The following is a 27,940-nucleotide window of genomic DNA, read 5'->3' on the forward strand; positions in this document are numbered from 1 at the left end:
GGAAGGGGAGTGTGAAGCGGGGGTTACTGGTGGCAGCGTGCGGCTGGCTGCCCACCACTGCCCCAGCCGCCATTGCCGAATGCAAGCTCCCCTCCTTACCACCAGCCCTGGGGCAGGGCACATGGGCCCAAACCTGAAGCAGTGGTGAGGAACCAGACCAGAAATGATAGGGGGGAGGGGGAAATGAGCCCGAGCCCAAAGCAGCAGGTGGGGAAGGGAGGAAGCTGGTCTGGACCCAAGGCAGCAGGAGGAGGGAGGGGTGACACAGGCGTTCTGTTCCTCCCCACCCGTCATGCTTGATGGGCAATTTGCTAGTATTATACATATGCTTCTTGTCTGGACCTTCACCTTTAGCAATATCTTAACTATCAGAACTATGGGTTAAGAGCTATGGTAGTTTAAAGGGGAAGATAGGGCAGGCTAGCATCTTAGAGACTAATTCATTCAGAAGGAGCCTTCATAGGTGAAAGCCTACTTTATCAGAGGCTACTCATTGCAGACATCTGACAAAGTAGGACATTTCCTATGAAAGTTTATGCTTCTTTGAATGAATTTCTCTAAAGTGCCACCCTGCCCAGCCTTACTCCTACCAGAACTACCTTATTGCATTGCTAACATCTGCCTTCACTCTTACCAGTACTGACAGCTCAGCTCTTGTTTAGTCTGCTAACAAGCTTTTCTGCAAAACACCTTTCAGTTATGTTATCCCTTAGCTATGGGGAAAACATCCCCAAATCCATTGTACCACTGCCTTAGCTTCCTTCACATTCCTAGTTAATTTTTTTCTTCCCATGACTTCTACAAATCTCTGCCCGTTGACAGTGAGTATAGACATGGAGAATGAAGACTTCCTGACAACCATGAATAATGCAGCTGTGGAAAAGAAGTCAGTCTGGATAACTAGAGAGTGGGGAAGGTATAGTAAGAGAGGCAGGATGCTACTTAAAGAGTTAAGGCTCTAAACTGGACCCTAGCCAAACTGGGTTCTACTCCTGTTTCTGCATGCAACATTGGCAACTCCCTTCCACCAGAGCTTCTGGACATGTGAGTTAGTGGCTCATAGTAGCCTTAGTAGCCCAAGTTCTGGGCTACTGTAGTAACAGTAGATTGTGATGACAACACAGTGTGCTCTGTGACCTCAGCATGGCACTTTGTGTAAAAAGTCTGTGTTTTGGCTTAGACATTGTATGCGAGTCTGGCCTGAACTGGGGCAGAGGGGGCTGAATATTCTACATGGGGGGAGTGAAAGGCTTCTGAAACAGAATTTCTTGCCTAAAAATCCAGCATTTACCAGTTTGTCTCCCCCTCACTTTGTGCCAAAGCTGTAAATGGTAAGAATAAGAGTTATTGTTCAGTTTCCTATTTTCCTTGCCTCATGTCATGGGTTTTGAACCAAAAGACAGGATTCTAAGTGGTTTTACCTTTTCTGTTTCAATCCTTCTCAATGGAATCTTTCCTCTCACATTTCCTTCATACAGTTTGTAAATAAATACTGCAAATCAGATATTTGACTGGTGCCCATCAGCATAGCTCTGCAGGGTACAGACTTTACAGCTCTGCAGAGCTCTGTAGATTTACACCAGCTGAGGATCCAGCACTTTAAGCAATGGATCTGCCACTTCCCTAAAGCATGGCAGCATCTCACTTGTTACAGCCAGTATGAAAGAGAATTCTGCTTTTCAAAAGACAACCTAGGGATGGCTACAGAGCCAGTGTTACACTAAGGGCAAGATCAGACATCAGAAAAATAAGGACATGTAAGGGGCTGAGCACAGGCATCCGCACATGACACACAGGTGCTGAAAAGTGGTATATAAAAATGTAAGGGTGCAAAATACCAGACAGTCACAAAACAAAGATCACAGGGCAGCTGTCTGGTTGTCACTAGCTCTTCAATATGTGCATCTTCCTAAAGAGCTTTTTGGAGAACAAAGGACATCATGCAAGAGGCTGAATAAAAATGCAGCTCAGAGGCTGTCACAAAGTCAGCCCAGTCCAGCTCTCCAAAACCAGCACTTGCAAATGCTCAGCACACACAGGCTTTCTTTAGCTCACTGATGTTCACAAATAATTAAGAATGCACGGGACAAACTATAGAAATAGCAGATACGTAATACTCTTATCTTTGAGCCAGACTTAACTGGAAGGCAGAGCCTTGAAGTTATAAAAATGGGTGGGCCCAGAGGGGGTGCAGTGCCATCCCCCCCCCCCATTAGTTGAGGCTACAGGAGCAGCAGTCAAGGACTTCTTTAAGTCCCTGAAGCAAGCAAGAACTTTCCCTCTGTACTCAATGGTACATCTCTTCCCTCCCCTTTCCTCTGCCCACTGCTGCTACTGTCCCAGATGGGGTGACTCCAGAGACAGTCCTACCCACTATAGCAGGGCTCCACAGGGACCGGGGCTTAGGTGGGGATAGCGGTAGCGGTGGCAGCAGGCAGATGTCTCCTCCCTGTCTGATGCCTCAGGTGTTGCCCATCAGCTCAGGAGTAGGTTCAGGGGGGAGAACCCGTCCATTGCCAATACTGTTTCTGGCTGAGCCTGACTCCCCATGCAGCCAGGTTGGAGTGTGGCAGGAGCATCTCTGGAGTCTTTAAGGCCAGGGGAGAATGCAGCGACAGTGGCAGCAGCAGGTGGGGAAAGAGGAAAGAGAAGGGACTTTAAAAAAGTCCTGCTGAAGGGGGAAAAGGGAGGGATGTAAAAACAGCCCTGCTGTTCCCATGGCACAGTCTGCCTGCCATGGTGGAGGGAGAAGCTGAGGGCAGGGAGTGGGATGCAGCCTCCTCCCCGCCTCCTGCAGTGCCAGTCTCTACTCCCATACCCTCCTTAACAAAATCCTGGATCTGCCCCTGTACAAAGAATATACTCAGGTTTCCTTAATCTTATAAGGGAGATATATGACCTCCCTTTCATGGTCTATTTGTGGCTTCTTGTTGGAAACCCAATGCTACTCAACCCAATGCTACTCCTGCTAATTTAGCCTGTTAGCACTCCCTTTTCTGTGCTATATATATATATATATATATATATATATACACACATACACACACATGCATGTGTACATATATATAATGTGCACATGCACACATATGTGCGCACACTTTGGTTACTCTGAAAGGTGCAAATTTACCCTGCCTTCTACTTGATTTAAGACTAGCATGAGTAACTGTGTCTCTCGCTCCCTTTTCTGCCAAAACAAACTGGCTTCTCATTTTTATTGGCTCATTTTGACAAACCTCATGTTATGTACAGACACAAATTACACCAGAATGATAAAATATTCTAGCTATTGATATCGAAGATGGTGCCAGGATCTTCATATCATAGTTCTCAGAGGAAGTTCTTAGTGTAAGTTCCTATTGGGTGTAATACCACTTACTAGACTTCCATCACTTTCTTATCTTCCAAGTGATCCTTAGTATTCTTTATCTGTACATCAGCATTCTAGACCTTGGGTTTTTGCCAAGTACTTTGATTTGGTCATGAGGACATGGTTACTTTACAACTTTAAGCCATGCTGTAAGTGGGGCCTCTGGCTTAGTTGTGCAAATAGGACTATAATAGGATCTTAATATTTAAGTGCAGGTGTTTTACACACACACACACACAATATGACAGGTAGGCTGAATCTGCTTAAGTTAAGTTGAACACATTTCTTTTGCCAGGAAATATTTACATAGTTTTTATCAGCTTAAATTTGAGTGGATGATTCTCCCCCTCCACCCCCAAACATACTAGGAAGAAACTCCTGATAGTCTCCCAGATCTCTCCGATGATGTGACAGAGCTACCAAATGCTGCAGACCAGGAGATGCACAGGAAGACCAAGCCACAGGCAGAACTCAAGTATCTGCAATCAGTCACCAATGAGAGGAAAATCAACAACTGGCTAAAGATGAAAGTGGCAAATTTCGGACAGACCCCAGCCACTGAGACTGAGCTGGAGAAGATGCGGCAGGATATGGAGCTAGCAATGCTGAAATATCAATATGAAGAGAAGCAGAAGCAACGGCAGCACAAAGAGAAGATGGAGCTAATGCGTCTGCAGGCATCTGGGCCAGTAAGTATAAAAGTGACAATGTAAGGAAGAATGGCATGGTTCAGAACATGTATTCAGAAAATGGCTACCACCTCAACTGTAACTTTTTTCCCAAATCTCCAGGAAGGAAATGAACGAACTTAATTCTTTTAACTTTTGAGGAACTTTCTGGTTAGTCTAAATCAAATCCCAGCATCACGACTTATACTTGCATCTTACAGATGGATGGTTCCATTGAAGAGAAGTTATCTTGCCTTTTTCACATTATTGGTTTGTCTGATAGGAAACAGGGTTAAAAGTGACTAACCTCCCTCCCATGCAAATGCAACTGCAGCTTCAGTTTCCCATGCTGATTGGAAAATTCTGCCCTCCCATGAAAAAGCCCTCTCTTTCCCATGTAACCAAGTAAACAAACCAGAAGAAAAGTCCAGCAGAAACCAGCACTTTTTCTCTCTGCCATAGCTGCTGATAACCCTCCCCTTGCCTTTTCCCTTGCCTCAGCAGAGAAAATACAAAGGAGCTTTCTCTGGCCTGATGGCTGAAGCCCTGATCTTGGGATTTGAACAAAAGAAATAAGTCCCTTTTCCCTTCCTTAACCATTTCATAGATTTCATAGACATTAGGGCTGGAAGGAACCTCGGAAGATCATCGAGTCCAGCCCCCCGCCCAAAGGGCAGGACGTCAGCTGGGGTCATAGGATCCCAGCAAGATAAGCATCCAGTTTCATCTTGAAGGTGTTCAATGAAGGCGCTTGAACAACCTCCGGCGGCAGGCTGTTCCAGACCTCGGGGGCTCGGACAGTAAAGAAATTCTTCCTTATGTCCAGCCTGAAACGATCTTGTAGTAGTTTGTGACCATTTGTCCTCGTCATCCCTTGGGGCGCTCTGGTGAACAAACGTTCCCCTAGATACTGGTGATCACCCCTGATAAACTTGTAGGTGGCCATCAGATCACCCCTGAGCCTGCGCTTTTCCAGGCTAAAGAGCCCCAGGGCTCTCAGCCTGTCATCGTAGGGTCTGCTTCCCTGACCCCTGATCATGCGCGTGGCTCTTCTCTGGACTCTCTCAAGCTTCTCCACATCCTTTTTGAATTGTGGAGCCCAAAACTGGATGCAGTACTCCAGCTGCAGCCTCACTAAGGCCGAGTACATGGGGAGAATGACGTCCCGGGATTTGCTTGAGAAGCATCTATGGATGCAAGCCAGCGTTTTGGTCGCTTTACTAGCCGCAGCATCGCATTGCAGGCTCATGTTCATCTTGTGGTCAATGATGACCCCCAAGTCTCTTTCTTCCATAGTGCTAACCAACATAGCACTGCCGAGCCTATAAGGATGCTGCGGGTTTTTCTTCCCAAGGTGGAGAACCTTGCATTTATCGGCGTTGAACACCATCAGATTCTCATCCGCCCACTTGCTGAGCCTGTCCAGGTCAGCCTGGATCACCCGCCTGTCTTCTGGCGTGGATGCTTTGCCCCAAAGTTTGGTGTCATCGGTGAACTTGGCCAGTCCGCTTCTGACTCCAGTGTCCACATCGTTAATGAAGATGTTGAACAGTATGGGTCCAAGGACAGAGCCCTGGGGGACCCCACTGGTCACAGGACACCACGATGAGTGACTTCCATCAATTACTACCCTCTGGGTCCGACCCCGGAGCCAATTTTCCAGCCAGTGGATCGTGGGGGACCCAAGGCGACAATTGGCCAGTTTCTCCAATAGACGATCATGGGACACCAGATCGAAGGCTTTTTTGAAGTCAAGATATATGACATCAATCTCATCTCCCTTGTCCAGGTGATAGGTCACCTGGTCGTAGAAGGAAATGAGATTGGTCAAGCAAGACCTACCCGCAACAAACCCGTGCTGGCTATCCCTTAAGATGTTGGCGTCGGCCAGTCCATTAAGGATGGCCTCCTTAATAAACTTTTCTAAGATCTTCCCCGGGATAGAAGTCAGGCTGATGGGCCTATAGTTAGCCGGATCCACTTTCCTCCCTTTCTTGAAGATAGGCACCACGTTGGCCTTCTTCCAGTCTTCGGGCACTACACCAGAGCGCCAAGAGTTTTCAAAGATCCGCGCTAGAGGCTGGGCTATGATGCTCGCCAGCTCCTTGAGTACCCTGGGGTGAAGATTGTCAGGGCTGGCTGACTTGAAGGTATCCAGCTTCTCAAGATGTTCCTTCACAAAGTCAGCATTAATGGAGGGCAGGGGATCACCCTCACCCGGACTTCCCGGCCCTGTAGCAGGCACGGGCGTCCCATGGGGCTGATGAAAGACCGACGCAAAGTACCTATTTAATAGGTTGGCTTTTTCCTGGGCATCAGTTGTCAGTTGCCCCATCTGGTTCAGCAGGGGTCCAACGTTGCCCCTGCTTTTCCTCCGGCTCCCCACATATCTGAAAAAGGACTTTGTATTGTCCTTGATGCTCAAAGCTAGCTGGAGTTCAGTTGCAGCCTTGGCTTTCCTGGTCTGCTCCCTACAGGACCAGACCAGTGCAGAATAATCCTCCTTGGAGGTGACTCCCATCCTCCATCCTTTGTAGGCCTTTCTTTTTAGCCTCAGGAGGTCTGCTAGGTCCCTGGAGAGCCAGGGGGGCTGCTGTGCCCTCTTGCTGCCTTTCCTCCGAGATGGAATAGACTTAGTTTGTGCATTGAGGATCGCTCCCTTGAGGAGCAACCACTCTTCTTGAACTCCCCTCTCCCTGCGGTCACAGTCCCTTAGGGCCTCACTGACAAGCCTCCTGAGCTTGTCAAAGTCGGCTTTCCTGAAGTCAAGGACTTGCGTGTTGCTGACCGACTTGCCAGCTTTTCGGCGGATGGTGAAGGTGATCAGCTCGTGGTCGCTGTCACCCAGCTTCCCATCAATCACTAGGTCGCCGACTAGGTCCTCCCCAGTAGCCAGCACCAGGTCGAGCAGCGCTTTGCCTCTCGTTGGCCCATAGACTTCTTGAGTCAGGTAGAGGTCATCCACGCACGAGAGGAAGCTCTGCGACCGCTCAGATTTTGCTGAGCGATCCTCCCACGAGATGTCTGGGTAATTGAAGTCACCCATGACAACCATGGTCCTGGAGCAAGCTGCCTCAGCCAGTTCCTGGGCAAACTCCTGGTCTAGCTCAGGACTTTGGGTGGGAGGTCTGTAATAGACTCCCAGCATTGTGTCCCCTGTGCCGTGTTCCCCACAGATTTTAACCCAGAGGGTCTCCAGCCGTCCACCCTGGTCACCAATATCGGCTTGCAGGGACGCGTAGCACTTTTTCCACTTGCTCCCCATGGCCACTCTCCCTTGTATACCCCAACTTGCGGTTTCAAAGTACCAAATCCTTCACTTTCCGGGCTCTTTCCCTCCTTCCAGCTAAATCTCTATGCTACCATTCACGCTCATTCCAAGGAGCAGGAGAGGCCCTATATATGTGCACTCTCAATCTCCCTCTGCAGTGGTACAAGATAGCCTAAAAAGACCTACCCCTCTTGCCAGAATATAGCTTGTATGTTCTCTCTTGACTATATATATATTCCTGAAACAATTTTTTAACAGGAACATGTACAGGTGAGGTGAATGTGCCACATACCTTGTACCCCCTACTCTGTAATGGATCAGGTTAGAGATAACCTGTAACTCGAACAGATTCTGAGGGAATGAGTGAGGCAATTGGAAGAACAAGACCCAGGCATGGTGAAGCAGCAGTCCTGATGGTTAATAGAAACATGGACAGCAGGTGCTATCCCCAGAAAAAGGCTAATAAGAGATGCAACAAGGTCTAAAAGCAAGGCCAGATGGTGGTACAGCTGTAGAAAAACATAGCTACCTCCAAACCGGAGTCATTTTTCCAGACCAATGGGTGCAAATAAAGAAAGGAAACTGGGAACTTTTTTCATAACTTCTCAATATGAAATATGGACCAGGGGATGGTAAGGGATTGGCAATTACCACCCTAATGAAGAATCAGGTAGTGAGAGTACTACCTCTCAGCCTGAGTAGCACAAATTTGGCAGGGACTGATGGATGGAGTGTTAGAGCATACAGCTTATGTCATATCAGAACTCACAATTTTACACTGTACAGAATTTCACCAGTTAAATTCATTTGCATGAAGGCTTTAGAGGGAGGACGGGAGGACATGAATTCAGGTAAAGAGCATACTGAAGATGTTAGTAGGTAACTTAATGGGAAAGTGCTCTGTCATCTCATACCATATTAGCCTGTGCAATCTCAAAGTCAAGTCAGGCTGCTGAATGGAAAAAATACCTGGCCTAATTCAGCCTTCATTTAATTCCTGAGATGCATCCCTTTACACCAGGGGTGTCCAACCTTTTTGAATGTGGGGCTAGATCATGAACTTTTTATCACCCAGTGGGCTGGCAAGCCATATTCAAAGACCTCACAGGAAGCACTATCACATCACCCCCCCAAAATGAAAGTACAGTGTTTACTTTTGTTTCCCATCGCAGCACCTCGGGCTTCTGAAAACAGCTTGGAGGGCTGCATGGTGGTCCGCGGGCCATATGTTGGACAAGCCTCCTTTACACTAATGCTGACCTTGACCCTCTACTTTCAACACAAAAATCTATAGAGATGGAAGTGACCAATCTAACTCCCATGTTAGTTCAGAAGCAGCCCCCATCTGCTTAATAGGAAGGGTGGCTATTTATTAAATTAACTACTTATTAAAGGTTCAGAAGAACCTAACCACGTTCAATCAGTTTATTGATTACAATGTTTCTAAAAATAATCAATTAGTAATGACTCAGAGTGTACATCCCCTGTATACACTGCCTCTTCCTGGGTCTGTTGAGGGGGCTGCAGCAATTAATGGATCAAGCTCAACACATTTGTCTAAAACCTAAACATTTATAGGCCACTTGTTTACAAATTAATCAAGAGGCTGTTTCAGACATCATTAGAATTTTATAGAATTTGCCATTCTTGTCTTACCATCAAACAAAATAGTTTCTGCCAGTCGGATCTAATCTGAACAAAGTACTCCAGATGCCCCACAAGCCTAAAGATGTCCATGATAAAGATGATATAGTCACGAAACATCAGTAAGAACATCATTTAATTCTCTCTTTTTGGTATGCTCTTCTCCTAACATCAGGAATGTTATGCTTTAGTGCGAGTCTAGCATAACTAGAAGCAAACTTGGAGGCTGGTTTATAACATCCTATGTTGTAAATAAATATATGAAAGTTGACTGCTAATATGTAAATGCATAATACTACTATTTATTTTAGTATATAAGTATAAATATATAAAGCATGATGGATCAAAAGCTCCATCCTTAAATGGAGTTAACTTGAAGCACTCTGCTTCACAGAAATCCTGTAAGGCTGTTGAAGAAGATGAGGCTCTTGTACCAAGAGTTTATCCTTGTGTAAGACACAAAAGAATGGAAAATGAGTAATGATGTCCAGGAAGTTTACATGCAAATGACAAGAAATGGCTTATTATTTTCTTGTAAGTGGTCCAGGAGTTAAAAGAAAGATCTGAAAAAAAACAGACGTGTACCCTGATGTTTGTTCAAAATGGCCAGAGTCTTACTGGAGTTGTCTGCAGTGTCCAAAATAGAGAAAGACCTGGAGACCTGAATACGCCCAGCTCTAGAGTAGAAGAACCTTTCCAGAAAATAGTGATAGTCATTGTGGAATAATTGAGTATTTCATCCAGAATGGGCCAAGCAGCTAAGTAGTGTTATCAATCTGTATTTCATCTGGCTGTTGAAGCAAATCTACACTGAACATCAGTGTGACAAGGTGACTGGCTGTGGTCTCACTGTCAGCCATGCGTAGTAGGGCTGTGTAAGGCTTTGGACCGTGCTTCGGATGCGGAGAAGCTTTGGATGCTCCAACATCCGAAGCAGCATGTCCAGATTGAAGCACTGGCTTCTTTAGGCTTCCTGAAGCGGTTCAGAGTTTCTGAACCGTTTTGGAAAAGCTTCAGAGCCACCTCGGAGATCTGGCCATAGGGTATAATGGGGAATCAATGAAATAGCTATAGCTTTGTTTCTTTTTGTCTAATTTGGATTAAACTTGCAGGGGTGGTAGCCTCTGTTGAGAGCATGAAGCATGCCAGGTTTCAAGAAGATAGTTGCAGGGGCTTGGGGGGAACTGCACCTCAAGCTGCTGACAGGCAAAACTCATGATATAGATGACCCTGTATGTGTTAAGGTGCAGTGGACTGAAAACTGCAGGGTGGTGGCCCCTGCTCAGGCCACAAAGCCTGCCAAGTTTCAAGGAGATAAGTGCAGTGGTTTGGGGGGAGCTGTACCTCAAGCTGCAGACAAGCAAAACTCATGACATGGGTGACACTGTGTGTTAAGGCGCAGCAGGGTGAAAGCTGCCACCTTGCTAGCCCCTGCTGCAGCCACAAAGCCTGCCAGCTTTCGAGGAGATAGGTGCAGGGCTTCTGGGTTTTGGGGCCCTGCACCCCTAGCTGCTGACAGGCAAAACTTGTGACATGGGTGCTTGTGCAACTGTGTCTGTCTTGGGGCAGTTGATTGTCTGTATTGATTATTTCCTCTCCTTAGCTTGTGGTTTTGTAGATGTTAGCAAGTTAATGAGCAACAATTAACACCTACAAAACCACAAACTAAGGAGAGGAAATAATTAATACAGACAATCAACTGCCCCAAGATAGAAACAGCTGCACAAGCACCCATGTCACAAGTTTTGCCTGTCAGCAGCTAGAGGTGCAGGGCCCCAGAACCCCTGCACTTACCTCCTCGACAACTGGCAGGCTTCATGGCTGCAGCATGGGCTACCATCCCTGCAGCTTTCATCCTGCTGTGCCTTAACACACACAGTGTCACTCAAGTCACAAGTTTTGCTTGTCTGCAGTTTGAGGTACAGTTCCCCTCAAACCACTGCACTTATCTCCTTGAAACTTGGCAGGCTTTGTGGCATGACCAGGGGCCACCACCCCTGCAGGTTTCAGCCCACTGCACCTTAACACACACAGGGTCATCTATGTCACGAGTTTTGCCTGTCAGCAGCTTGAGGTGCAGTTCCCCCCAAACCTCTCCACCAATATTCCTGAAACTTGGCAGGCTTCATGGCCTCACTAAGGGCCACCACCCCTGCAGTTTTCACCCCCCTGTGGTATAACACATACATGTGACATGAGTTTTGCTTTCAAGAATTTGGGGTGCAGTTCCCCCCAAACCCCTGCACCAATCTTCTTGAAACTTGGCAGGCTTCATGCTCACAGCAGGGGCTACCATGCCTGCAAGCTTCATCCAAATCAGACAAAAAAACAAAGTTATAGATATTTCATTGATTCCCCATTATACCCTATGGTTGGATCTCTGAGGCAGCTCCAAAGCTTCGGAGCTGCTTTGGCTGGATTGAAGTGGGAACCCGGTCCAGAGCTCTGGATCGGATTGCTGCCCTCCAAAGCAGCTGGATCCAAAGCCAGATCAAATAGCTGCCTACTTGCACAGGCCTAATAAATAGGGATGTGTGGACCAAAGTGGTCTTTGTCAGGTGAGATATAGAACATGGGCTTGCAATATCTCACAAGTCTTCCCTTTTTTCCACAGGCTGCTGAGGGACTTCAGGACCTCCTCAAACCTCAGACCCAGCTTTCTTTGTTCCTGTATTTCTTCATCTTCATTCATGTTATCTATATAGTGAGGGAACTGCTGTTCTTTTTTGTTAAGAAGCATCATCTTTTTGTCATTGCAGTCACCCTCTTATATTTAATTAAAAAGCTTTGGAATTACTTGTGGGTTATTTGTTCTTCCTCTTTTTACACTAGTGGAAACCTCTTACTGGTATCCACACTGTTTGGATATGAAGGCAATAGAGAGCTTAGCTTCTGTGGTATGAGGGTTTGCACTAGGGTGGTAGGCTTGTGACATCCTGGGGTTTTTTAATCAAGTTTGTGTTTTAAGGATGTCCTACAGGGAAGTCGACATTTAAATTTTCTTCGCTTGTTCATTTTATTTCACAATGAATGTGTAATATGCTAACAAGGCTCGTTGCATCCATCAGGCATTGGCTATACTTCAAAATGGCCAGTGAGAGTTGGCGCTCCTAACTGTACTGAGACGTCTCTCATAGTGCATCTTGCACATACATGCAGTGAGGATCAAAATGATCACAATATTTGGGGAAATTTCTCCCCAGTCAGATTGGCAAGAACATTGAAGTTTTTCTTACCTTTGTACTGTAGCGTGAAGCATTTTCCACTGGCCACATTGTACCTAATGAGTTCCCTGCTACTGCACACTCTGAGGCACTGGTGGTGTGGCAGAAGGCCACATTTGTTTCTTCCCAAAAACTCTGCTCTGTGACAATTTGGTTAGGATGGGCCCAGCAGAGGATACACACTTTACCCTATTTCTTTAGGTAACCTGAGCTGGATACATTCCTGAGGAAGGGGGGAAACCTACTCCCTTTGCCTACGTGACTAGTATCACATACCTGGGTGAGGGGCTTCCTCCCTGGTGGGCTAGAGACTTCCAGTCTGCCTTGCAACTAGTGATGTATTTCAAATTTGTTGGCTGACAGCCAACAGGTGCTGGCCTCCATTGGACCAGGTAAATGAGGTCACAAGGGCTATATAAGTTAAGGACTGCTCAGGAGGAGGGGGCAGCAGCCATGAGGGAGACACAGAGACAGTGAAGAGCTGTACCATCTGAAACTTGCTCTCTCTCTCAGAACTCATGATCAAGGAACTGCCTGCCTCCAGAGGGAATCTCCACCTGCCTCTGGATGATACTTGTGAGTAAGCTACCTGAGATCTAACTAGATATATAGCTTGCAGTAACTCAGATGCGTGATCAAAGGCTACCCAGCCAGGGGAGTTTGCTCTATGGGATTTCTCTGATATTGCTCTACCCTGTACCCTATTCTAACCCTACCCTCTGTAACCAATAAAGTTCTTCTTTGTACCTAGCATGGGAGACTTATTGGGAGTGGGTCTAGATTATGCCTTGGGGTCCCCTTGGTTCAGCAGACTAAGGGAGACCACTACTTGTGCTTCTGACTGAGGGAAGCATCCCAAGTTCTTGAAGTGAATCAAGTACCCTTGAGGGCTACTAGGACTGTGTTTCCCAGGTAGTGGTAGTGGAACCCCAGGCTAGCGGGTGTGCTCCAGGAAGGGGATCGGCCAGACATCAGATACTCCCAGGGAGGCACTTGGAGCCTGGAAGGTGGTCGGGCTCAGTGAGGTGGGTGGCTCAACGCAGGAACACCCCCTACTGGCCTGCCACAGTGGTGCCCTCATCTCTCCTGCTCTGTCACTGGGGCATGTTGTAGGGATTTTTTGGACTAAAGATGCTAAGTTTGTTATGGTGCATTTGGGCTATTATAAGGTGCTTTGTGGTTGAAAGGGGCTGGAACAGTTCTTGCTGACCTTTTGCAGGGAATGTTTCTGACATGGTCGCCTGTAGTCACAGGGAAAGCCCTGGCAGTTCTGGAACACAAGGGTTAGCAGGGTAAGAAATGAAGTGACAGTTTTAAAGGCAATAGCTTGGTTTCTTGGTGCTTCATTGTTTGGGTGCTCAGCTTATCCCCTCTACCCCGTTTCCCTCCCCTTTCCCCCACACCCCACTCCTAAATGTTAACACAGATAACTGATTCATGGATAGACAGACTTGAATAATTTTCCAAGCTACTCCAGTGTTGTTATAATTTAGACAGACTGGGCATGTCTACATGTTCCTTAATGCACCTTTGCTACAGCTCATTAAGTTTAGTTCCTCTAATACGAGGTACTACATAAAGGCACATTAGCTCATGCTAATGCTCAGTAGCAAAGCAAACAGGTTTTTTTGTGACACTTAATGTGCATTAGTGCATTAATAAAGTTTTTGCCGTGATGCATTCATATGCAGTAGATTAGACTACTGTGCATTATGGCGTCTTATGTAGATGTACCTACTCATCATTTATTAGGTCATTTAATTACCTTCTTGAGAGCTAACCCAGTATTTTTTCCAATATTTCATCCCTTCCCAGAGTAACTACCACAAGCAAGAGGACATGCCTTTCCTGTATGGGGATATTTCACAGTATACACAGTATAATTCGGTGGATTCTTTTCCACAAGTATCCATCATATATTTTGGTTTTCACAGACTCATGTGCATGCTACTAGCTCCAATTCTCAAAGTAAACCACCATCAAGCCAGAATATTATATGGGGAAGTGCGTCTTTATTGCACTCTGGAAGGAGCTAGTTAGTAAAGGGCGTTGGTTTGAGCAGAGGCACATGTTACAATGCTACTCATTTAAAGCTCAGACACTGAATGAGGCAAACCACTTGGTTCTGAGTGACTGTTGAACAAAAGAAAGCTCTCACTAGGCAAAGGGAAAGGGGAGAAAGGGGGAATCAGAGACCTGGGGAGAACAGTAGGGGTTAGAGAGGAAGCTAGCAGAATGTGTTGGAAGGAAGGCATGAATGGTCTATTCAAGCCTTGATGCTTTGTTGGGAACAGTGGAAGGTGGTAGGGAGATAAAAGGAGTTCCCTAGCCCTGCAGAGACCTCAGTGTGTACTGAACTAGAAATAGGTCCAGTGAAACAGGCTTGCTCTAATAAATAATGCCTCTTCATACTGATCAAGCTAGTATTGTACATTAACCAACATCAATCAGTGTTTATGAAATAAATTATACAACCTAGTTGCTTGCAATAGCTGAGGACTAGACTTAAGGATCTCTTTTCAGTCTCATGTCAATCTTCATTATGCAAGAGCTCCCATCCAACCTGGCAGCCATTTTAAAATAATGGCAACATGTATTAAAATCTCTCTTTGGGCATAAGCCATAATGCCCTTTTAGAAGTCTGCTATGACCTGCAGCCTCAACATGACATTATTTCAACTGTTCCAGTTTCAACTTTAGTTCATAGGATTGGGCCATCAATCCTGAGTGAGCAAAGTAGAAATATGGTTCAACAGGTCTCTAAATTAATTTGGAAAATAGAATCAAGCAGGAATCAATCCCTCTTCCTTGTCTCCCTAGTCCCTCCAAGCCTGAATGCTCAGCAAAACACAAATACTAAGAGGAAAAGATGCGGAGCATGTTAATACAGCTGGAATGTGAAACATGAATATTAGGCATGAGTCAGAGTAATTTGCAGTAGAAGTAGACTCGGCAAAGCACAGCAGGTTGGATGCTGTAGCTTCACAGCTCATTTAGCATTCTTCACTCCAGCAAGTGGAAAACAGAGGCAATGACTGCCCTTTTGCAAAAGCGTTCCACAACATTGCTCTTTTAGCATGAAAGTTAATGTCTCCTCTTCTAGTTTAGCATTCTTTCACATTCAATTGCATCTGCCACATCAGAGGCTCCCTGTGGCCCTTCCTGCTTCTTTTTAGGCTCTTGGTAATGACTCATCTTATTTCCCCATGGTCTTTGGTTCCTGGTTTGTTCAAACCTCTCTTTGGGCATCAGTGAGGTGAGGATTAGTACATATTTCACTATCCCAAGATCAAAACCAACACATTTTTAAGGTTTCTTCAGACCTGTGGTCCTTCTGCGCAGGTTTATTTTCAAAGTTTTTGCTAAATAACCATGCAATTTACTTCCTAGAGAGACTTCTTGCACCTTGCACTTAATTCCCAACACACACTGACCTGTGATTTACATGTTTCTCATGGATGAAGGAAGCTCTTCCCAAGGCTCTGATCCCCTTGGAGAGGCTCCTAGGCATGTAACACCTGCTATCTTCGCCAGCCCTGGGAACTGAACAAAAAACATGCATAGCTAAACACACGAGTCTCTTCAGTTAGGGGCTGTAACAAGAGAATAAGAGTGTAATATCAGGATTATAGTTGGTCAGGATTTTTTTCAACAAAGAGCTTTTCACTGGAAAATGACCATTTGTCAAAACAGAAACCTTTCTGGGGAATGTGTGAGATTGAACAGGAAAGAATTATTATGCTGAGAGAGAGAGAGTGAGCTCTGGCTATTCCAAAATGCCTAATAATGGCTAAATTTCCTGAAAGGTGGAAGTCATGGATTCAAGCCTCTTCTATATTTGGAACAGGAATTTGTATCCTTACTTAGGGAAGAAGCCTTGGCCACCTGACCAAATCTAGGCTAGAGTACTGGAGCCGTTTCACTTAGTATAATTAGTTCATCAGGTGAGAGAAAGAGACGGTGAGAGCGCTCAATGGTCAGGCCACTCACATAAGAATCTGGGAGAGTAATGTCTAAGTCCCTATTCCAACAGCTGTGGCACAGACCCAAAGAATCACCAGAATAGCTTAGCTATTTTAAGCCACATGTGAAATGGGGGACTGGCAGAGCAGGGACTTCAGTCTGGGTCTCCTGAAGCTGAGGTGGCAGCCTTAATCATCAACCTATTCAGGAATTTCTCTTTACTACCCTATCCAAAAAGAAAAAGAAAAAGCCCTTTTAAAAGTCTTCACTATTTCCTGACAGCTCTGACTAAGATAGCACTGAAGGGACAAGAAGCAAATGAACTTTGTACTTTGATGTGTTAGAGACAATTACCTGGATACATCCACCCATCAGATCAAATCTCCTGCCACTGCCTGCAGCATCGACTGTCCTATTTCCGCCAGGTCATTTTGCTTGCTAGGCCTGTCTCTTATGTTTGCCATTCTCCAACTTTGCTGTTATTAGAATTGCTTATACCTGTTTGTATAAATTAATGGCACAGTCACCTTTGAATACCGCAGGCAGTTCTAGTCCCCACACTTCTGAAGGGGTCTAGTAGAAGTCAAACAGGTGCCGAGAAGGGCAACAAGGACGTCATATGTATCACAGTGTTAGTGTTTTCTACCAGTTACCTGTTCTTGGGGGATTTCACCACAGCGTCAGTGCTTACTTCCTGTCACCCAAATCCTAAGTGTATGTACCTTGATGTTAATTTTTGTTTACCTGTATTTGTCCCCTCTCCTTAGCCCATTAGCTTGTGGCCCTAATCCCCAGTATCCTGTATATAAAAATGGGAACTTCCTTTGCCAGCTCCCTGTGCCAGTTCCTGGAGTTGCAGGGTTTAGTACAATACTGTAAGCTTTAAGCAGGGCAGGAGACAAGTCACCATACATAAATTCTCTTCCCCTGAGCCTCTGCTTTATGCTTAAACAAGGAGGTTACTAAAAAGGCAGAAGCTGATTTCTGGGGACAACTAAAGATGTAACAGGATCAGGAGTGACGGTCAAAGGTTAATAACCAGAGTGCCAAGAGGGGACGGGACACTGAGCAAAGCACACTGGACAATGCCCACTGGCCCTCAAATGAGTTTAACAAGCCAGAAGACACTGCCCAATGATACTGTGCCCAGAGACAGGATTGTATGGGGGATAGGAAAGCAGCCACACAGACCCTGGGGCTCCTCCCAGCCACAGCCTCCTTCCTGGTGAGATATACAGCTAGCTTGGATAGGGCCAGGAGGAGGTTGACCAGGAGGTCCTGGGGAGGCCATGGATGGGGAGTGCATAAATAAACAGGTGAGGGGAATAGTACAGCTAGAACCTCAGCAATACGTTCTGGAGGAGACAGTGCACGGGCTGCAGCCTGGCACACTCCAGCTGTGAAGTAGAGGAAATTGGGTTAGATGGGCCTGCCGTCTGACTCAGAATGGCATCTCTTATCTTCTTATGTACCCCACAGAGACACCTAATCATGTCCTGAACTATAGCAACAAAAGTCCAACAAAGGCATGGAGATGCATGGCAGGGGGCACTGTTGTTCATTTGTTTGGTATTTAATTGAACAACGTTTTCCTCTGGCAGTGCTACAAGAATCCTAGGCTGTGCTATGGCTAGCAGACAGTTATCTCTGCTTGAAGCCTGGCAGATATTTCATCTTTGTGATAGACGCAGCTCAGCAGACTAGCTGGAAATGGCCCACAGGCCATCACTAATCCACCAACCACAATTTGAGAATCAATGTCTTAGTACTCACGCTCAGTGTGACAGAAGTCTCTTACCTTCTTGGAGCCCTACTAAGCACCTTGGCTTTCATACTGATAGGCAAGTTATATATTTACTGGCTCCTGAAGTTCTCTGCTGCTATGATTAACAGTTGGCCTCCTGATGACTTCAAGATTGGAGTCTGACCCAGGTTCCAGTGGGAGGGAAAGGAAAGGGCACTGGGAAGTCCTCTAGAGTGCTACAGGAAGCACTGTGGTATACTATTTCCAAAAACCCCCCCTCAGCAAATACCTTGTAGTTTGCATCCATTTAAGCACTGTGCAGATAGAGAACATTAGCACTGAGGGGCAGTGATCAGTAGAAGCCAGGGGAGTTACAAGTGCTTTCATGCATGCATGTGCTTCTTGACATAAGTTAGTAACCATGTTGTACAGTTAGACAACTCTTTATAGTCCAAAAGAACAGGGCTGTCCAACTTCAGAGCAGCTGGGGGCTGCTCACTGTACAGATCACTGGCTCTGGGCCACACACCTCATAGGCTACATGCCATGGGATTGCATGGGCTCCTGGGACCCCCTGCTATGTGCTTGTGCAGCGGAAACCCACCCAGCTGCTGCCATTTGAGTCCTTCTGTTGCCACCACTCCACAAACAAGCCTGCTTTCCTGCTGCTACCACCACCTGGGTGATTCACCCCTGCTGCTGCTGTGTGAGCACATCATGAGTCCACCCACAGACAACCCCTGTCTTGCCACATCTCTACCATGTGAGCAATATGAACTCCCTCCTGCTGGCACTGTCATGTGGGCAGCAATCTCACCAGGTCTCCCATCATGCTGTCCTGCCCACAGACCCTGGTCACTGCCCACTGCAGCAGCTGGAGAAATGTGGGGGGTGGCAGCTGGCTGTGAGCCATTAACTCCTCATGAGCTTGATGTGGCCTGCGGGTCACCAGTTGGACAGCCCTGACTTAGAAGGTAAACTGGGAGAGTTGGGGAGGGAAAAGGAGGGCCAAAATAGGGTCATACATGTAGCTAAGAATTCCTCTCAGGTCAAATAGCCCATTCTCTACTATCCCTCATTCCCGCTTTATTAATTCACTTTCCTAAGCAAGATTTCTCAGGGAGGGGTGTGTGTGTGTGTGTATGTATGTATGTGTGTGGTCCTGTGTGCATGTTTTAGTGGAGGGAATGATGGAAGAAGGAGCTACCATAAGACAGAGCAGAGATCGTAAATAGGCAGTGCCTGTTGGACATCAAAGAGTTAAGCAGAGATCCTGGGAGGAAATAGCCAAAATGAAACAGAGGGAAAAGAGGAAGTAATGTATTCTGGCTACAAAAGAGTTAGGCAGAAGTCACTAAAAAGGCTGAAGAAGGAGAGCATTGCATACTGAAGAATATCATGGTTTAAAACTTGGAAAGACTTTTCATTAGTCTGCAGTGGGTGATTCAACTTTTCACTGTTCTGTGGTGGGTGATTCAGCAAAAACATAACTATAGAAAAATGATAATGATCAGAATAGGATACAATTTAACAAAGATAAGTGCAAAGTACTGCACCTGGGGAGAAAGAATCACCAATACACCTATAGACTGGGAAGTACCATTATAAGTAGCAGAGCAGCGGAAAGCGATCTCGGAGTCATAGTCAACGCAAAAATGAGCATGAGTTGTCAGTGTGATGAGGTAATAAGTAAAGCTAACCGCACTCATTCCTACATTAGTAGGTGCACCATGAGCAGGTCTAGGGAGGTGATACTTCCCTTCTACGCATCATTGGTGAGCTGGAGTACTGTGTCCAGTTTTGGGCACCACACTTCAACAAGGATGTGGATAACCTAGAAAGGGTTCAGAGGAGGCCCACAAGTATGGTTGGGCCTGCAGGTAAGATCCCATGAAGACAGATTGAGGGACCTGAATCTCTTCAGCCTCCACAAGAAAAGGCTGAGAGGTGATCTTGTGGCTGTCTACAAACTCAACGGGGGGGTCAGCAGGGAAAAGGGGATACTCTGTTTACCAGGGCTCCCCTCATGGTTACTAGAAACAATGGCCATAAACTGACGGAGAGTAGATTTAGATTGGACATCAGGAAGAAATTGTTTATGGGGAGAGTTGCCAAAAGATGGAATAGGCTTCCAAGGATGCTTTCCCCTACCTTGGAGGTGTTCAAAAGAAGATTAGACGAGCACCTGGCTGGGGTTACTTGACCCCAGTGCTCTTTCCTGCCCAGAGTGGGGGATTGGACTCAATGATCTAATAGGTTCCTTCCAACCCTAGAAATCTATGAAATGTATGAAATTTATGATAAGACATGGGGTTTATATATGAGGACTTCTTAATTTCTGAGGGCAATTTTGCACTCTCTGTCTCAAGGCTGGCTCCATTTCCCCTGACAATAGCCTGTGCAAAATTTTGCATTTTTTTTTGCTGTTTTAAAATAAACCAGGGTCATTTTAATATGAATTCAGAACACTATTCTACATCAGAAAGATTTCACACAACTTGATTGGATACAGAAATCAAGCAGAGGACAGATGGACAATCAGCCACCATGAAAGTGAGCAGGCAGGAGAATGAAGCATGCATTTGGCTTGGGAGTTAACAGAAGGCCGAGAGGGGGTTGGGAGTTGGACACAGTTAAAATGAAAAATAAGGGGATGTTTGCAAAGCAAATGATAGGAAGGAATCAGTGAGGCCCTGGTGCTAGATAATTCTCTTCTCACCTGCACCACTAGTACAGAGGGCAGAAGGGGAACAGTGCATGCTGGATCTGGAAGAGTTAAACAGAGGCAGCAGTGTGCATGTGTGTGCTTGGGGGTTGGTGAAAGTAGCTCTCTGACATGGCTTTCTATAAGGAGCTGTCTTGCAGACAGCTGAATGAAACCTCTTCAGTCTCTGGCAGTGTATGACACTGGGCTCCCCATACAATGTGAGTCTCTGGGAGCCCCTTGGCGATGTGACACGTGCTGCGCTTGTGCTCTGAAGTCTCACCCTTGTACGTGCAGCCTCAGCCTTCCGCTTCCTGAAGCCCGCTTGCTTCTCCAAGTCCTACGTGAGCAAAGGCAGCCACTCAAGCTGCACCACCACAGATGAATTATTTACCGGTTTAATGGCCCCTGACCACAAGGCGCTAGGCTTTTTCTTTCCGCTTCTCTTGTGCTGTGTCTTTGACTCAGCTTCATTATTTTTTTATTTCTTGAAAGCATTTCCTCCTCTTGCACATAAATAAGATATTGTTTCTTTTTGCTCCTCCTGCTGCACAGAAGCAGCAGCTTCACTTCCTTTCTCTGCCTCCCTGCTGCTGCTGTTGTGACAAAACAGAAGCTCTCTAATGCTGCAAGGGGAGGAGTGTGACTTCTCTCTCCACAAGTACAGAAGGACCTCAGGAGAGCTGCCTTCAGTTTTACCTGGGTGTAACTCAGGGCAGTGTATTCAGCTCAGGTTTCCAAGGGGAGATCATGCCAGACACGTGTGACATCTTTCTTTGATTAGAAAACTGATTGTTCAGACAAAGGAAATGCACTAGAACTCTCCTGTCTGGACTCAAGTAAAGCATTTAGTGTGATGCCACATGAGAAATTATTGATTAAGCTGGTGGCAAAAGTGGAGATGAATAAAAACTGTAAGATGGGTAAAAAACTAGCTAATGGAAAAATAGTAACAAGTTGCAATGAAAGGGGAATTATTGGGCTGGTGAGGGGCTACTAGCTCCACAGAACATTTTTGGAACAGTTCATATTTAATAACTTCACAAATTTAGAAGTGTACTAATGATATTTACTGATGGCACAGTTTGAGGGCATCAGCAGTACAGAGGATTGGGATATCATACAGGAAGAACTGAGTGATCTTGGAGACCAAATTAATAAAAAAGGTATGGAACATGCCTTCCAAAGAGTGGAAGGCCAGGCAGTTGTGGGTTTCCAGCAAGAATCCTTACTATAAGTTGGGAGCTCATCAGTTGGAAACAAGAAAAGAGGAGAAAGACCTAGGGAATATTAGTTGATCACAAGATGACTCTGAGCCACCAAAGTGATATGTCCATGCAAAAGGCAAATATCATCTAAGAATACATCAAATGTGTTTTCTGCCTGGCTCTATGCATAGTGGTAATGGCACAAGAGAAAAGTCTTACACATCTTTGTACAAGACTTTGGTGGACCTCACTTTGAATACTGTATACGAGTCTGGTTACCTTTGTTTAAGAAAAAGAACTCAAAGTAGAACAGATGTGGAGAATGGCAATTTGAATGATCAGGGCAATGGACAGCTTATCCTTTGAAAGAAGGCTAAAAGAAACAGCTTAGGTTGTTTAGGTTGGCAGACGCTGAGAGGAGCAGAGGGGATACTAGGGGCGGCTTGGGGGGCTATAGCCACCCCAAAATTCACCTTAGTCCCCTGTATGCACCCCTCCCAGTGCTGGCCCTGTCCAAGCCCCCAGCATCCCCCACTCGCCCCCGGGCCACTGCCACCCACCCTGTTCAGCTGAGCCCACCCCACTCCTGCCCACAGCCTGCAGAGGCATGGTGCTCCTGGCCCAGCCCATAGGGCCCATGTCCCACCTTTGTTTAGCACAGGCCCCCCAATTTCCTGTCTAGCCCACCTCAGCCCCACACAGGGAAGAGGCTGGCGCTGCTCCTGGAGAGGAGATATGGTTGTTCTCTGTAAATACACCTGGCAAACAAACATTGGAAAGGGAAATGAACCATTTAAACTAGAACAATGGGGGCTAATCTTTTTGGCAGGTGTGCCACAAATTAGACCTCTGCCCTCCCTGAGTGCCACTCAGATCCCTCTCCTCTTCCCTATCTGCTGCTCTCTTTCCTACTTCCTGCCTGATCTGCTCCTATGCTTGCTGCTTCCTGCCCTGTCTTCCATGTCTGATCTACTGTTTTTGCTGCTACCTCTCCTGTTCCCTCCGTGGTCTGCTGCGTGCCAGACACAGAGGCTGCCAATGCCACTTTTGGCACACATGTTGCAGGTTGGCCACCCCTGAGCTAGAGAACAATGCTGGCATAAGAATAAATGGGTATAAATTGGTCAGTAATGAATTTAAGCAGGAAAGTAAAAGAAGGTTCCTAACTATTAGGGCAACAAAGTTCTGGAACAGACTTTCAGTAAGAGTAGTTGAAACAAAAAGCCTTCTTGTTTTAACATGGCGCTCAACCTGTTTATGAAAGGATTCTGCTGAAAAGAAATATTTGATGAGATTGTGAGGTCTAACAGCGGATTGAACTGATGAGCCAAGGGGCAGTTTTCCAGTTCTATCTAGCCCAGGGTTATCTAGTGCAACATTTTGGTCATATAAGAAGAATAAGAAAGAGAAGAGTGGTGGCATTTCTATGGTACTCTAATAACACTTTGCAGTACCATGTCATGTCAAAAACCATGCTAATAGCCTACTGTTTAGTGTTATTAGGCTAACGCACAGTAAGCATCACTAAATAACCATGTGTTAGCACTACTGCACAGTAACTTCAGGTGCATTTAGTTAGTGCTTTATTAAGGGAGTACTAAACTAAATGCACATTAATGAACATGTAGACACACCCAGTGGGGTTTAAAGTACCCTATAAATAGTAATGCCATTTCATATTGCTCAGCATAGGTGGGAAAATTTCATGAGCTTCATTTACAAGTGGGCAAACTGAGGCATAGAGTCATTTATAACCAGCTTGGGCTACACATAAGCCTTATTCTGAATTAGTGGCTGTGTCATACATGTGCTTTACTGTGGAGTAGAATAGTTAGCTGTGGAATAAAGCATTGCCATCTACACGTGCAACATTATTAGGCTGCAGTAAACTAATTAACATCACAATAAGATAGTACTGTCAAGAACAGTACTGTCCTACAGTGGAGTAATGAACTACAGATGCTGTCCGCACATATAAATTGCACCCAGTCAGCCCAATGAGCTGGGGGCCAGACTCCTGCCTGCTGCTTAGCCACATTGCTCCACACTTTCAGCAGCCTTGTGCCCCAGCCAGTCCCTGTACCGCCTGATACCACTACCAGGACCCTGAGACAAAGCAGGGTATGAGTGGCCCTGTTGTAAACTGCTCCACCCCAGCTCAAATTGCTGATATCCCAGGTGCATGTGTAGATGCTGCACCCAAGAATAATTTACTTGGGCTCAAACTGCTCTGGAGTTTATTGCTTCAGATTAATTGCCCATGTAGAGGGTGCCTCATCAGGATCACTCCCCCCTTGCCACTCCAGTGGCAGGGGTAGAGGTATGGCCATGAGGCAAAGTGGGCAGGGAGGGGATTTAACCCCCCTTCCTTCCCTTTCCCCCTGGGGAACCCCAGCCAGGGTCTGCCTGGCCAAGGGCAAGTGGTGGAAGTGGTGACCAGAGCTCGCAGACCCCAGCTGTGGTTCCCGTGGGGGGAAGGGTTGGGAGGGGGGAATAAACCCCCTCCCTGCCTCCTTTGCCTCAGGGAGCCATGCTGGCTGGTGCCTGGCTACGCCCCCACCCTTGCCACTGCAGCAGCAAGGAGAGGGGACCCTGACACAGGCTGCTCCATTCCGTCCAGGCAGACTCTAGCTCAGGTCCGTGTCGGTGGGACATGGGATGGAGGGGGGAATTAACGCCCCCCTCCCCACCCCACGCCATCTCTGTTTGCTTTATACTGCTGCCAGGGATCAAGAGGCAAGGGCACGGATGGGAAATGCCTGGCAAGAGCTACTTCCCCCTTCCTCTTCTAGGCACACCCCATCTGGGGTCCCTGCAAACTAGGGTGGGGGTTTAAACTCCTCCCTAATCATACTCAGCCTGCAGGAACCTAGCTCCCCCCAGCACAGCTTCCTTGCAGCCAGGGCTCACTCTAGCACCCCCAGCTTCTAGCTTGAGCCACTGCAGGCATGTGGCTGCATTTCCAGAATCAAAAGTGAATGTCTATTCATTTGCAAATTGGTCCAATCTATGCAGGTTAGACTAACCTGCAAAGATTGAATCAATTCAGACTCGGGCTTTTTGAATGTCTGGACTTAGCCTCGGTCATTATTTTCACTGGTTCAGAGCATGTGTAAATTAAAACAGCAGTGTTTAACTGTGACTTGGGATCGATGACAATGACTATACCAAGTGCAAAGCAATAGAGAAGCAAACCTGTCATGTCCCACACAATGTTGGCCTTTTTTGTAATTTCTCCGGTATTGCAGACTTCACACCTGAGCATTCTCTACACCATTTTCCTGTAATTCTAGTTAAGAAGCATATTTATATTTAGAGCTTTGGCAAGCAACCCCCTATGAAGTAAGAGCTTGTCCTAAATTGCTACGAAGGGCACCTTGGGACCTCCATCCAAACTATAGGAATTCTGCTTGGTGTTATGAAATTGCTGTATCATTGAAAGCCACAGCAGACAGTGAGACAGCAACTGTTTACCAAAGCTGATGTTCCATGTCTCCCAAGGAAGGAAAAATTGAGTCATTAACATGCATAATCTTCCATTCAGATGGGGAAATGGAAGAAGGAGAAAACAATGGAATGGCTGTAGCCTAAGGAAAGCCACCTGGGGGGGAGGGAGGGGGCAGTGCAAGAGAAGGGCTTGGAGGGGAAAATGTAAAATCTCAGGCAGAAAAGAAGAGACAAAGAAACCAGGGGTTAAAAACCACCGAGGTTGGGAGATTCAGGCAATGTCAAGGGACTTACTTTAAGCAAGGAAAACCTCTTGACCATCAGACCTGAACAAGTTGAGCATAGCTTGCTGCAGGGATCATGTGGTGGGGAGGGGAAGGAGAGGCCTTTGGTATGGAGGGAGTGGAGTACACAGAGGCACCGGGTCAAGTGGGAATAGTGGACTCTATTGGGGGAGTAGAAAGGAGAAAAGGGGCAGTGGGAGGATGGGGAATGGGTTTAATAGATTTCATAGCCATTAGGGCTGGAAGGAACCTTAGAAGATCATCAGGTCCAGCCCCCTGCCCCAGGGGCAGGAAGTCAGCTGGGGTCATAGGATCCCAGCAAGAAAAACATTCAGATTTCTCTTGAAGGCTTTCAAAGTGGGTGCTTGATCGACCTCTGGTGGCAGTCTATTCCAAACCCTGGGGGCTCAGACAGTAAAGAAGTTCTTCCTTATGTCCAGCCTGAGACGGTCTTGCAGGAGTTTATAACCGTTCGACCTTGTCATCCCTTGGGGTGCTCTGGTGAACAAACATTCCCCCAGGTCCTGGTGAGCACCCCTGATAAACTTATAGGTGGCTATCGGATCGCCCCTGAGCCTGCATTTTTCCAGGCTGAAAAGTTCCATGGCTCTCAGCCTCACGTCGTAAGGTCTGTTTTCCAGACCTCTGATCATGCACGTACGTGTCTCTTCTCTGGACTCTCTCAAGCTTCTCCACATCCTTTTTGAATTGTGGAGCCCAAAACTGGACACAGTACTCCAGCTGTGGCCTCACCAACGCCAAGTACAACAGGAGAATGACATCCCAGGATTTGCTTGAGAAGCATCTATGGATGCAAGCCAGGGTTTTGCTTGCTTTACTAGCTGCACCATTGCATTGAAGGCTCATGTTCATCTTGTGGTCAATCCTGAACACTAAGTCCCTTTTGTCCGTAGTGCTAGCCAAGTGCATAACCTTGGTATGAAGGAGGTGTGTGTGTGGAGGGGAGTTATAGTGACACCAGTGGTGACGCGCTGGTGCACCCCCTGACAGGCCACGCTCCCCACTTAGGCAACAGGCAGGGGGGTAGGCGGGAGTGCCGGTGCCCCTCTTGTGAGCACTGGCTGGGGACTGTGAGTGCCTGGATGAAGCGCCATGGCCACTTCCAGGAGCACCGCAGCCACTTCCCAGTTGGTGTGATCGGCCATGGGGGACACCCCCCCCCCCCTGTCAGCGAGATTGGCTGTGGGGGGACTGCCCCCACCAGTTGCTGACTGGTGTCTGGGGGGCATGTGCCCCCCTGGCTAAGGTGGCACTAGTTGCCCATGAGTGACACCCTGAAAGGGGGATGGGAAGCTAGTGCAGTGTAAGTCTGAGGGTGAATTGAGACCTGCATGGTGTCCCTCGAGTACATGAGATCAGTCTACAGAAGTTATAAGGTGTCCACACTCTTTAGTTAATAGCTCTGTATGATAGGAAATCAGCTACCTGTGCATTCTTGTCAAAGCTAATTACTATGTGAAGAGAGCTATATTTTTTTCTGATTCAGGAAGTAGTCTGCATAAAGCAATGTAGCCTCCTTGAAGAAGGTTTTACCTAACACAGTAAAGTTGTGAGGCAGGTGTGCCTTAGCTTTCCTTGCCCTGTAACACAGGGAAGTGGACAAAGAAAAAGCCCTGATCATCAGAGGGGATTTCTGCTATGAACAGAACAGCTCCCCTCCCTCTGGTGGCATTTCCACAGAGAACGCAGAATTTGACCGTGGGCCATGATGATTCAGGATAAATGTAGCAGTGAGGAAGGCAATAGGGGGAAAAACTTCTTTGCATTTGTCTGTCTCAGCTAATAGTTTTCTGGCTTGTGTGGAGGTCTGTTTTAGGATGAAAAAGAGCACAGTTTATGGACGTTTGTTTTATTCACTGTTGCATTGGGTGTGATATTAATGTGACTCTGCGTTTATCAATGGCAACTTCATCCTGCAAGAAAAGTGTTGTAGTTGATAACAACAGCTGTGGGAATACATTTGCTATCAGAGGGCCAGCAGAGGGAGCACAGAACATTGCTCTTGTGTCTCTGAGCAACCTTGAAACTTTGGCTAAAGCTAGGCCAGCTCTGTATTTGGTTTTCAAATGCTGGTGTGCAGGGTAGTGGCAGTCAGCTCAGTCTCCTACTTGAGCTAGGACAGAGGAGTGGCCTATACAATGCAGTGGACTTTTATAAGTTTTGGCAGGAGCTGGGTGCAGTCCTCCGTAGTGGTGGGATAACAACTTAAAGTTTCAGGAAAAATACACCTGTCATGGCTTATATACATGTCCCTGGGGAAAAAAGTGATGAGACTGCACTTGTTTTCTTCATTCTTGCCAAACTAGGGCTGCAGTACTCAGGGCAGCCTGGGGTTATTAGGTACCCAAATCAGTTTGATCTTCAAAGGGAGTGAGACCAGGATTTAATTGCAAGT

The 27,940-nt window shown here is 46.6% G+C and overlaps 1 protein-coding gene across 1 annotated transcript; it reads left to right on the top strand.

Annotated features, from left to right (window-relative positions):
• Positions 1 to 1,181: 1,181 nt before the first annotated feature.
• LOC102566237 (transmembrane protein 247) lies at positions 1,182 to 25,384 on the top strand. Its single transcript, XM_059724260.1, has 5 exons — positions 1,182 to 1,331; positions 3,736 to 4,056; positions 11,565 to 11,798; positions 21,670 to 21,751; positions 25,338 to 25,384. The coding sequence occupies exons 1-5, from the start codon at positions 1,329 to 1,331 to the stop codon at positions 25,382 to 25,384; spliced, it is 687 nt and encodes a 228-aa protein (XP_059580243.1). The 5' UTR covers positions 1,182 to 1,328.
• The last annotated feature ends 2,556 nt before the right edge of the window (positions 25,385 to 27,940 follow it).

This window comes from Alligator mississippiensis, chromosome 1 (assembly GCF_030867095.1).
Source record: "Alligator mississippiensis isolate rAllMis1 chromosome 1, rAllMis1, whole genome shotgun sequence".
NCBI classification, from domain to species: Eukaryota; Metazoa; Chordata; order Crocodylia; family Alligatoridae; genus Alligator; species Alligator mississippiensis.